The sequence below is a fragment of the Aotus nancymaae genome, unplaced genomic scaffold (assembly GCF_030222135.1).
Source record: "Aotus nancymaae isolate 86718 unplaced genomic scaffold, 86718_ANA_hifiasm-v0.15.2.pri h1tg000092l, whole genome shotgun sequence".
NCBI lineage: Eukaryota > Metazoa > Chordata > Mammalia > Primates > Aotidae > Aotus > Aotus nancymaae.
In genome coordinates, this window is record NW_026988507.1 from 3,860,754 (window position 1) to 3,874,022 (window position 13,269).

Consider the following 13,269-nt stretch of genomic DNA (forward strand, 5'->3'; position numbering starts at 1 on the left):
TCCACATCCTTGCCAACATCTGTTGTTGGATTTCCTTTGACAAAATCATTTGTTTTCTAATCACAAATTTTTTAAAATTAAATATTTAGGCTATAAAGTTTTGATATTCACCCTGAATGTAAGTGGTGGTTCTTAAAGCATTTTAAATTCTTACTTCTATGTTTGTACATCATTTACTCCATGTAGCCTGTCTGAATTGCTGCCATCTCAAGTCCCATTTCCCCGATGGAGAGGAATATCTAACATCTATTGCTGTTACTCTGTGCTAGGTGCTGATGTTTAACATGTGCTCTCTCATTTAATTCTCTAAATAACTTGGTAAGATAATGTAATAGTGTTAACTTCTGTTTCCCAGATGAGGAAACTTAGGTAGTATGCTCAGGCCCTCCAAGATAGTGAGGATTTGAAATCAAGTTCTAAGTTCCTTGCTTTCTTAAAGCCCTGGCTCTGACCCTAACCATGGACCATGTTCCCCTCTCCCCACCATAATTTCCTAGTCTGAACTCCCATAACCTCCTACTTGCATCATTTATTACATACCCCTAGGTTTCCCCAATGCCTGTTCCAGTGACTTGCATATAGCAGATGCTGAAGGAATATTTGATGGTGAAACAGTTGTTTTCTTTTCTGCAAGGGAGAGGGAATTCCTGTTTAATAATTTTGTAGTCCAAGAACCTGAGCTCAAAAGAAAACCTGCTTCTAGTATCCTTTTAAATGCCAGGTTTATAGTAGTCTTGATATTATCTAATTTTCTACTAGAGGAAAAACTATACAAAAATTAATTTGTGTTATATATATAGTATTTAAATTTATTGTTAAAATGATTCAAAATGCATAGCTGTTTTTGACTTATGGTTGTCTTTTATTTCATCTGAAGATGAGCACAGATTATTGGCATTGTTTTGTACTAGGTAGAGTGAAGGATATAAAAATGAATGAGGCAAGGTGCCTGCCCTTGGGGCACTTAGAGTTTATTTGGTAAAACGGGAATGTGTACAACTCATACTGGCAAAAAAAAAAAAAAAAAAAAAAAAAGCTGGAGGCAGTTGGTGGTTGAATAGGGCTGTAAACTCTTAGAGAGCTGACGGGTAACTGTTCATGTATGTTTTGGTGAGTAATAAATCATTTAGTCAAGATGTCAAGCTTCAAATCATTATCATAAGGTTAAATATGTTATGCATATCTTTACAGCAAGTTTATTTCTGATCGTGAAAGTAGAAGAAGTCTCACAAACAGCCATTTGGAAAAAAAGAAATGTGATGAATATGTAAGTATCATTATAATGAAGTATTTTTTTAATCATATAAATTGGGACAGATCTTTTTAATTCAAGTAGCATAATACCAAAAGAAGCATAATTACCTGTATTCACCAAGATATTCCTCATACCTAATGTATTTTCTCTTGAAACCCATTAAAGGAAATAACTAGATCACTAAGAAAGGATTTTCTTGAATTTTATTTCCATATTGATTCCTGAGAGTGCATTAAAGGCTTTGGCTTGATGAACTTTCTTGGGGATTATTTTCCTTAGTGTCAATGTTTGTTTCTTTATTCAGATTCCAGGTACAACCTCCTTAGGCATGTCTGTTTTTAACCTAAGCAACGCCATTATGGGCAGTGGGATTTTGGGACTTGCCTTTGCCCTGGCAAACACTGGAATCCTGCTTTTTCTGTGAGTATTGACGTGCCAGTACTTTCCATTTTAAAAGTGAACTTTTCGTATGTTTCTGTTATTACATAGAAGAAATGTGAAATATTTATAAATAGTTTTTTTTTTATTAACTTGGCTAAGTTACGAGTACATACTTTGATATTTATTGCTTCAGTGATTTTCCAAAATGTACCTAATGCTTACAACAAAGAAGGAGAAAATCTTTTTATTAATCAAAAATACTGGAATAAGCATTTGTAAAAAGGATTAAAACATTAGGAAATAACTTTTTTTGATATTTTTGGAGTCTACCTGTTACTTTAAATCTCAGTTAAAATATTAAGAGGTGTTTAACTCCCACCAGTCACCACTTTGGCATTTGGATTGCTGTGAAGTGTGTACTACATTGAAGGGCAATTACAAATTTGTTTGTAATAAATACTCAAGAAGTATAGAAATTTTCAGTGTTTTGAAGATGAGAAATTAGCATGTACTTTCCCATTGAGATTCAATGAAAAGAAAATGGGCAATTTTCTTTTTAAATCACTTTATCTCAAACTCAAATAACTTTATCTCAACAGTTTGAGATAAAGTTATTTAAAAAGAACTTTACATGGGACTTTCTAAAATGTATGGAGAGCTTATTTTTAGTTGGAACAAGATTAAGACAGATGATAGAATTCGTGCTAAGAAATTTCTCACCCAGCCTGATTCCCTCTCAAGCGTCACATGAGTGTCAGTGGTGAGGTGAGGGAGAAAGCACTTCTCCCAGGATCTTGCCTTTTTTTCCTTGACTGGAAACTCATGCTCTTCATTGGCCTGGCTAGATAGTCCTTGTTGCCATGTCCTTTTGACAGGAGCATCATTTTCTTAGAAGCAGTGACCGAAATGGTTACTAATCCTACAAACTGTGGATAACCTTTCAAAAACGCATCAAAAATATTACAAAAAACACATCAAAAACGCAGAAGAATATTACTGCCCATCCCATTATTCCGGGAACAGAAATGTCCATCCACGCTGCCCTGTGTTAGGCATTAATATTCTTTTGTGTGTAAACTAACATGTCTTTTCCAAAATTAACAGACTGTGTAAGATGGTGAATTTGATACACTGTCTTCCATATTGTCAGCCTAATTCAGAGAACCTAACTCTAGCCTCCACTGCCATCCTGAATGCATCTTTCTAAGTTGCCTTTGCTGCTTGAACTGAGTGCCAGGTTTTAGGATAATATGGCAGAATTGCATAACATATTTCTATGGTGATTTTTTTTTTTTTGGTATATGTGAAATTCTGACTCTCTGAGGACAGTAGATAGCTTGAGGAGCTACACTTCTGGTTTTCAGTGTATTTACATGACACACCTGAGTGCTAGTCCCAACTCCTAAGTGGCTATGTAGTTTTTTTTTAAAATTGCATTTTAGGGTACATGTGAAGAACATGCAATATTGTTGCATAGATACACACATGGCAGTGTGATTTGCTGCCTTCCTGCCCATCACCTATATCTGGCATTTCTCCCCATGCTAGTAGTTTTAAGCAAGTTTCTTAGTCATTCTGAGCTTCAGTTTCTTCCTCTTCAAAAAAAGGAAATTGTGCAAGAAAAATTTAAGAACCAGGCCAACCTCCAAAACACTATGATTCTGTGACTATTTTCTGTCATTCCAAAGCTGGGAATATGTTCAGTTCAGAATGTGTATTACATTGATTTTTTAAAGTTACTATAATATATCAACTTATAAGTTAACCTAGAGTAAAAAGTCAATTCTTTGATGATTTTAACAACAGTAACAATCATCAGTAACTCTCATAGCTCTCACTTTGTGCTAGGCACTACTCCAAGTGTTTTATGCAGAATCCTTAACAATAATTCTATGAAGTAGCTGCTATTGTTAGTTTCCTGTTTCACAGATGGAAACTGAGGCATAGAGGGTAACTTTAATTAGGGAATCTCTCTTGATCACCCTTCTGGGGATTTCCTTTACCTCTCTTTTTTTGCTAGATCCATTGTTTCCTATATTCCATTTATTCCTCTTTCTGGATTTACTTATTGCTGTTATCGCTCAGAAAAGGTGACTGAAAATAAAATTTTTGAGACCTTTATGTCTGAAAAATATTTTTATTCTACTTTTACCTTTGATTTGTAGTTTGGCTGGATATAGAACTTTATACTAGAAATAATTTTCCTTCAGAATTTTGAAGGTATTGCTCTATTTCCTTCTAGCTTTTTTCTATTGTGAAGTCCTATATGCTTCTGATTCCTGATCTTTTATGTATAGTCAGGTTTTGTTAGTTTATTTTTTTTTTCCTGGAAACTTGTCACATCTCTTAGTTTCCAATATCTTGCAGTTTCACAATAATGTGCCTTGATGTGGGCCTGTTTTCATCACTTGTGTCAGGCACTGGCTGCATTCTTTTCTTTTAGAAATCCATGGCCTTGGCCTTGGCCAGGCACGGTGACTCACACCTGTAATCCCAACACTTTGAGGGGCAGGTGGATCACCTGAGTTTAGGAGTTTCAGACCAGCCTGGCCAGTCTGGCCAATGTGGTGAAACGCTGTCTCTACTAAAAATACAAAAAATTAGCCAGGCATGGTGGCAGGTGCCTGTAATCCCAGCTACTCTGGAGGCTGAGGCAGGAGAATCACTTGAACCTGGGAGGTGGAGGTTGCAGAGAGCTGAGATTGCGCCACTGCACTTCAGCCTAAGCAACAAGAGGGAAACCAAAAGAAAAAAAAGAGAAAGAAATCTGGGGCCTTCAGTTTGGGGAATTCTTTTTATATTATTGTGTTGATGGATTACTCCCTTCTGTTGTTCTTTGCTGTCTCTGGAACTACTACCCCCAGATTTTGGACCTTCTGTACTGGTCCTCTAGTTTTTTAATCTTTCCTTTATTTTCATTTCTATAATGTTTCACTGTAATTGTTAGGATATGTCCTCAAATTTTCCCCTCTTTATTGAATGTTTTTTGTCAGTTACTATTTTTTATTTATAGGAGTCTGAAAACTCTAAGAATGTTCTTTTTTAATATTATTTTGGTTCTGTTTTATAGTTTCATTGTCTTCTCTGAGGATTCTAATGATAGTTTTTTCTCCATTATGAAAAATTTCAAACATAAAGTAGAGAGAATAGTAGAAAAAGATTTCTATGTTTCCTTCCTTCTATGGATGGTTGCTTTAGTCAATTCCCACCAAGATTGTCTTGAAGCAAATCTCAACTATTTTATTATTTCATCCCTAAATATATTAGTATATATGTATAAAATATAAGGACTCTTTTAACTCAATATGTCATACCTAGAAACAAGTCAACAACAGTTCCCTAATATCATAAAATATATAATCAGTATTTAAATTGCTCTGATCATGTTATGTTTTTAAACAGCTGGGTTGTTCAAATCAGTATTCAAATAAGGTTCATACAATGCAATTGGTTGATACATGTTTTAAGTCTTTTAAAATTTATATTTTCCCATTTCTCTCCTTTTATTTGGTGCCATTTATTTAAGAAACTGTGCCATTTGTGTAAAGTTTTCCACAATCTGGATTTTGCTGTTTGCATCCCTGAGTTACAAGCTGATTTTTGTTTGTTTTGGGCTCTTTCACTTTAGACTCTTTTCTCAGATGTCAGATGGGTCTTCTTTGTCTGCTACCTTCAAGAATGGGGAAAAACAAGGCTGATTTGAGCCTGGCAAACATGAATGGGGCTCATTCACAATAGCTTCACTTAGGATGCTCTCGAGCCCTTTACTTGGGAACCACCAGGGTCAGTTTGTCTAGGACCCTCCTCTTTGGCTGTTCAGATCACCCAGAGAAGAGCTTCCAATCCCCTGTTCTGGGGAGCTGGACCTCACTACCATCCTTCTGGGAACCAACTGGAGGAAAGGGCTGGAATGATTATCCCAATTGACATGTGTTCACCCAGTTCCCAGTTTTCATTAGAGTATGAAAACTTCCTCACAAATTGTGCCTAATCTCTCACCTAGAAACATACATTTTATACTTTCCAGAGAACATATCTTCAGATTGTTGCCAGGATGGGAGCGGACCAACCACTCAGCTTCATAGAGTAGAACCTGGTCTAGGGAATCTAGCTATTTCTTGAAAGAAGTTCAACAGAGCCTCACTATTTTAGCTCATCCCTTTCATTGTCCCCTACTTTCAGTCATGCCAGCAGTGCCTTTTAGAGATTCTGTGAGGTAAACTGAGTTGGTCTTGGCTTTTTCCACTGTCAATTTATGGTTCAGTTCTGTCTGCTTTCCAGCTTTCAAAATTTCATTATTTTCTACTCTTATGTTCTATCCTAGAAGCTTTATGGCTTAAAGAAGAATTAAATCTTTTTATTGGGAGATCAAGGGAGCAGGAGTAAGTTCTTGTATTCAATTTGCTACTCCTGGAATTCAATTGATTTTTAACTATACTGGCTGAGGAATAACTGATCTCCTATCTCATGACACTTTAGTGTCTAATTAAAGTGGGGAATTGGAAAAATTTGATTTTATAGTTGAAGGAAGATTTCTCCTGGATGAAACTATCATAGATCATTTAGTTATTTGCAAGATGCATGGATAACAAGTGCAACACACCAAGACCTCAGGCTGAAGCTCATGAAGTTCGTTGTACAAAGACTCAAATTTTAAGTTTCTTACTAAACTTAGGACTCTCCTACCTCAGGACAAGGACTCACTCTGGTGACTGTTGTAAAACCAGCTGTTCCTACAGCTGCTCAAAGCCAAGAAGCAGTTGGCAGGATTAAGATATTTTATCTGGTACAGGGCTCCATTCCAGACTCACATTGGCCAACACAGGAAAGGAGTCCAAGACTGTCCAGGCTTCTTTGGACCAGCAGCTGGGAAGGCTCCTCGGTGTCTCCCTGAGGCTGGGCATGGAGCCTTCTCTGGGGTCCTCTGGAAACTTGTTGGTGTGATTTCTTTTTCTTGGATGAGGTTGCGGCTCATTTTTTTGACCTACTTATAATGGCTGTCCTCCCTGTTTAACACACTCTAATTCAGTTAGATTCAGTGAGTCCTGCCCTTTTGTAAGAATGGTGCTGGATTTTGCATTTTCCTGAATTCTGAGGATGCTGGTGGGGACTCTGGATTTATCATTGTTCTGCAGATATATATGCTCTACAGGGAACAAAGTGGGGCTGGACCCTGAGGCTGCAAGTCAAGGATGTACTGAGGCACAAGTATCTCAGAGTAAAGAGTTCTTGTTGAACTGTTTTCCTGGGAGTGAGGACCCTAATAAAAGGCAATAGATGCTGAAGAAATTTCCTGCCACCATAACTTCCTCTTTATTTGAGTTTTCCCCATAGCTCCTTCATAGCAGAAGCAGGGATTAAAAATCAATATTGACATAGAAGAATAGTAGATTTTATTTTGTTATATTTTCTAAAGATTTCTAGTAAAGGCAGACATTTTATAGGAAATTAATGTCTAGAACACATCTCTTCACATTACTAGGTAAGTGTGATGTTTATTACACTACCCAGAATCTGATAAAACAATGAATGCTTTTTATTTTTCCATAACTTCTTAACATGTATTGTTACTTTAATAATGTAGTCATTAAGTTGAAAGCCATGAAAAGTGAAGGTAGAATTCATGCCACTTTTGAGATACCAGTTTATTATTAACACCGAGTTTGTGAACAATCTCTTTGAAATGTTAATTGTGAAACAACAGTACAATGTGTGTAAAACAACAGTTTAAATTTTATTTGGTTGACTATAATTTCAGACCTTTTGGATTCTTGTTTTCCATTTTCTATCTGATTTGTGTTGTGGTTGTGGGAATGAAAAAGATAATTTATCTAAAAACAGACTTTGAAAAGTGGCATGCAAGAAGACTTTTATTAGTACTAATGCATAGAGCTGCTATGAGGAATAAATGAGTGGGATGTGTGTGTGTATGTATGTGAATATGAGAGAGAAAGAGAGATAGAGAGACTAATAGTAGTGTGTGGTATGCAGTACATACTGTGTAGTAGGTATTTGTTAAAATACTACAGTTAGTATTAGGTAGTCACTAAATAATGGTTAACATTTATTGTACAGTATCTATATATGCTACCCTTTCTTAATCCCTACCAACAACATTATGAGGTAGGTATTAGCCCCATTTTACTGATAAAGTAACTGTAAAATAAGGCTTAATAACTTACCTGTGATCACACATTAGAAGGTAGGGGAGCCAGGGTCCCATCCAGGCTTGCTTGATTCTAGAGCCATGTGATCTAAAACACTATACTGCCTTTGGTGATGCCTTCTTCAGACACCAAACTTGCATTATTAGTATGCAACTTGAGAAAAACGTTATTATTATCAATGGATGCTTGCAAGTTGGTACTTCCCTTTTACTTTCCAAAATAATGGAGCTTTAAAATCACCTTATGAAATCAGTCAGTGTTCCTGAATTATCTTGCTAGTGTTCCACCAATAACCATCCCCTCTACTGTCATGAAAACAGCTTGGCAATATCAAGTGTACCGAACTGTGGACCAGGGATGTCAGGTTCCTGTTCACAACAAGTAAAATGTATGCCTAAAGTATATTGCAAAACAATAAACCTCTCAGCTGCTTCATATTTGTCATGTGGGTTCCTGCATGTGCAATTTAAGATTTCCCACTGCTTTCAGGAGCCCTTGAACTCAATTCCTTTCAAAGAAGTAACTAAACATTTTGTTATTAAGAATTAAACACGAAGTAATAGCAAAATCAAATAATTCCAATCTAACTCTAGGAAACTTGTTAAATAATCATGGTACTTTCATAAAATAGAATATTAGGCTACTATTTAAAAGAGTAGAATAGATTTATATGGACAGGTGAGGAAAAATTTCCTAGATTGTAGCTGGGAACATAGTGTGTAACACTGTGTTTCTGTGTAACATAGTATTATTAATACTGTGTAGCACAGTACTATTACATGAACACAAACTGAATATTGGGTGGAAGTAAGCACGGAAGGAGGATGTGTCTATATGTATACATTATATAGCCCAGAATATGTGGGGAGGGTACATAAGAAAACTGTTGACATTGGTTACTTCTGGAGAGTGAGAAAGGGTCTAGGTGGAGTAGAGAGGGAAAGCTTAGACTCTTTAAATTTATTTTTATCATGTGCATTTAGAGGAAAAAAAACTATTTAGAAAAAAATTGTTTTTTGAAGAACTTAACACCAGTGCAATAAGACTTTTTCCTTTTCCTTTTACCTAGTAAAAACCTGATAAAGAAAATTTATTTTTGGTGTAGACAGTTAGACCATGAGAGCGAGCATGAAGACTCTGTCAATGCTGTGCCACTTGTTCCAGACTGTGTTTTCAACCTCTTCTCCCTTCAGATGACCTCAGCTTCTGCCACACTAATCTTCCCTTTTCTGTAGCAGCTGCCTGCCTTGAAATCGTTATCTTGGTCTTTCCACCAGCGCACCCCTACCCAGTCTCATCTCTGTCTTCTGAATCTTCATGGTCCTGGAAGGCCTAGATCAGATGTTATCTCCTCCAAAACTGCTCGTCTAATCCTCCCAGGTGGAAGGAAAATCTCTCTTCCTTTTCTTTCAGTGTAATTTTTATCTTTTTAACAGTAAGTATCACTTCCATTATTTAGGCATACATTTTACCTTCCCAATTGAACACTGAGCCCTACAAGGGCGGGATTAATGCCAAATTCTTTCTTGTTGAAATAATCCTCCTCCTCGTAACAAGATCTAGAACAGTGTTTGCACTGCTTCTCAGTAAAGTCTTACTGAAATTAGTGAATGGATATGTAAGAATTAGATTTTGCAAAATCAGAAACAAGGCTTTAGGGCAAAACAGTGGCTCTCATGATTGGTGCAAATTTATCAGGGAGGAAAAAAATCAACTGAAAGGTTTAGTTCACCGTCAAACTTTTAGTAGGCTGTGGAAATGTGGTGATAACAATCACAAAGTCAGGATGGGACTGGCTGCTCATTATTTACTTTCCTAGGAATGCCTCCTTCATTTGAAACTTTAAAATAGTTCTGAGACTGCTAAGAAATACTAGATGAGGTTGGTGTTGCAAAACAGCATTTGTTGTTGAATTGCTTGAAAGGTCTTTTAGGTTGACTGACTGCACCATAGACTATGCCATGGTAACCTCTGTGACCTGCACATACACTCCAGATGAGTTCCTGAAGCTAGAAAGTGTGAAGTAACTGGAAAACCACAAAAAGGAGAATGATCAACCCCTGAGGCATCTAATTAACTTTGAGATATTCTTCTATTTTTCCTTTTTCCTGCCTCAACTGATAAGGTAACTAGACTTTGTAACTGACCTTCCTCATCTGACAGGTCAACCTCGTGACTCCAGACCCTATGACCCCCTCCCAGCTTGCAAAAACTGCCCCGAACTGTAACTTCTGTAACTTTCCACTGCCTACCCCAAACCTATAAAACCAACTCCTATCCCACCGCCCTCCACTGACTCTCTTTTTGGACTCAGCCCACCCACACCCGGGTGAATAAACAGCTATGTTGCTCACACAAAGCCTGTTTGGGGGGGGTCTCTTCATTCAAAGCACGCGTTTAACATTTGGTGCCGAAACCCGGGACAAGGGTACTCCTTTGGGAGACCTATCCCCTGTCCCCGCTCCCACTCTGGGAAGAGATCCACCTGAGACCTCAACACATGAGACCAGACTAGCAGCTCACACTTAGCATGTCGAACAGCTCTCTCACCATCTTCAGATTGGATAAGCAGTCTCTCTCTCTCCCTCTTTCCTTCTCTTTTCCTTTAGAGAAAGGAGAAAAGTCTCTCCCTGTTTCTCTCTTTTCCTTTAAATGCTTCTCCTTCTAAGTAGAGAAAAGGAGGCAAGTCTCAGAGACAAGTCCCCCTCTCTTAGTAGAGGCAAAGGAGACACTCTTTATCTGTGCCCTCAAAACCTCCGATGTCGGTCATGGAGTCGAGAAGTCAGTCTTCCCTTGGTGTCTGGTCAATCGTGGGGACACCTGCCTTGATCACTCACCCACGTTACAGCTGAGGAATCAGTCAGGGATGCCTACTGAAAACCCTGGTAGCTGCTCGCTCCTTCTTCTCGTTTCTACTCCTTTCCTTGAAACTTATCTCCATCGCTGTGGGCAATATTCTGCCCTCTATTCCTCTGTCTTCACCTCTAGGCTCGTCCTAAAAAAACCTAAAACCTTTTCAACTGTTGTCCAATCTGAAACCTAAACTTCTCTTTTTTTTTTTTTTTTTTTTTAATGTAACACGGCCTGGCCTCGATACAAATTAGACAATGGTTCCAAATGGCCAGAAAATGGCATTTTCAATTCTTCTATTCTGCGAGACCTAAACAATTTTTGTCAACAAATGGGCAAATTGTCTAAGGTGCCCAACATCCAGGCAGTTTTTTACACTCCAGTCCCTCCCTAATCTCTGCTTTCAATGCAACCTGTCCCAAATTTTCCTTCTCTCCCTTCTGCCTGCCCCTCCTCCCTCTGCTGGTGACCCAGAATCCTCCTTGTCCATCGACCCTTCTGACCTTTCTCCTCCCTGCCTGCCTGAACCAGACCCCAATCCAGGCCCTAAACCCCAAGAGCCACCCTCCTCTTCCTCTGCCCACAACCCACCTCCTTATGCCCCTACTGCCACCTCTCCACCTCATACCTGGTCCAGCTTACAGTTTAGTCCCACCGCTAACTCCTCTGCCCCTGCCCAAAAATTCCCCTTTCAAGAGGTGGCTGGAGCTGAAGGCATAATTAGGATGCACATTCTTTCTCTTTATTCAAACTTTCCCAAATCGGCTCCTTTTCATCAGATCCTCTGATACTTAATCCAGTCCTATAATCTCACCTGGAGTGACTTAAATGTCATCCTTACTTCTACTCTCACCCCTGAAGCCCTGACATTAAAAAGTTACAGAAATTAGAATCTGGTCCTCAAACCCTACAACAGGAATTAATCAACCTCGCCTTCAAGGTGTTCAATAATAGCAAAGGGGCTGCCTGGTGGCAGCACATCTCAGAACTACAGATGCTTGCCTCTGCTGTAAGACAAACCCCAGCCACACCATTGGCTCATAAAGACTTCAAAGTACCCAGACTGCAGCATTCAGAGGCCCTCCTGGACCTTGCTTCAAGTGTCAGAAACCTGGCCACTGGGCCAAGAAATGCTCGCAGCCCAGGATTCCTCCTAAGCTGTGTCCCGTCTGTGCAGGGCCCCACGGAAAGTTGGACTGCCCAACTCAAACCGCTGTCACTAAGGCTCCAGGAGCCCAACCCCAAGGCCCTCAGGCCGACTCTTCCTGATACTGGCTTAGCGGCTGAAGTTCTTATACCATGCCTGAACATCTTGGAGGCCCCCTGGACCATCAAGGACACCAAGCTTCAGGTAACTCTTATGGTGGAGGGTAAGTCCATCCCCTTCTTAATACAAGGACCACCGATTCCACGCTACCTTCTTTTCAAGGACCTGTCTCCTTGGCCTCCATAACTGTTGTGGGAATTGATGGCAAGGCTTCCAGGCCTTTCAAAACTCCCTAAGTCTGGTGTCAATAAGGCCAGCACTCCTTTCCACATTCTTTCCTAATCATCCCCACTTGTCCAGTTCCCCTGTTAGGCCGACATCCTAACAAAATTGTCTGCCTCCTTAACTGTTCCTGGGCTACAGCCACACGTCATCGCCACCCTCTTCCCCGAACCTATACCTCCCTCAATAGCTCCCCTTATGTCCCCCTGCCTTAACCCTAGGGTGCAGGATACCACCTCCCTATCTCTTGCTACAAGTCATTCAAAAAACCTAACCAACCTCATCCTGTCCAGCGCCAGTACCCCATCTCAGCACAAGCCTTAAAAGGCCTGAAGTCTGTTATTACTCATTTACTACAATATGGCCTTTTAGTTCCCACTAACACTCCTTACAATTCCTGTATTCTACCTGTCCAAAAACCAGACAAATCCAACAGACTAGTCCAAGACCTCCGCCTCATTAATCAGATTATATTTCCCATCCATCCTGTTGTACCAAACCCTTATACCCTCCTGTCTTCCATACCCGTTTCCACTATTCCATTGAGCTGAAAGACTCCTCTTTCACCATCCCCTTACACCCCTCTTCTCAGCCTCTTTTCACCTTTACTTGGACTGACCTCGACACCCACCAGTCCCAGCAGTTAACCTGTACCACTCTTCCCCAAGGTTTCCAAGATAGCCCTCATTACTTTTGTCAAGCCCTTTCCCAGGATACTTTTGCTTCTGTATAACAGGTTTTGCCCTCCTAACCAAACCACTTTATAAACTTACAAAAGGAAACTTAGCTGACCCCATAGACCCCAAATCCTTCCCCCATTCTACCTTTTGTTCTCTAAAGAAAGCCTTAGAAACAGCCCCTACACTAGCATTCCCCAACTCCTTCCAACCCTTTTCCCTTAGCACAGTAGAAATAAAAGGCTGCGCAGTCGGGGTTCTTACACACGAGTCAGGCCCACGACCAGTTACCTTCTTGTCTAAACAGCTTGACCTCACAGTCCTAGGCTGGCCATCATGTTTACGTGCCACAGCTGTAATACTCCTAGAATCCCTTTAAAGTATAGGCTACACCCCACTTAACCCTCTACAGCTCTCACAACCTTGAAAGTTTAATTTCCTCTTCACACC

The 13,269-nt window shown here is 39.5% G+C and overlaps 1 protein-coding gene across 1 annotated transcript in view; it reads left to right on the plus strand.

Moving 5' to 3' along the window:
• The window catches only part of SLC38A1 (solute carrier family 38 member 1), a 59,963-nt gene that overhangs the window by 18,003 nt on the left and 28,691 nt on the right, over positions 1–13,269 (plus strand). The window contains exons 4-5 of the mRNA XM_012459088.3: positions 1,192–1,267; positions 1,560–1,675. Coding sequence (XP_012314511.1) covers positions 1,192–1,267; positions 1,560–1,675 — 192 coding nt within the window. The remainder of the gene's footprint in view (positions 1–1,191; positions 1,268–1,559; positions 1,676–13,269) is intronic.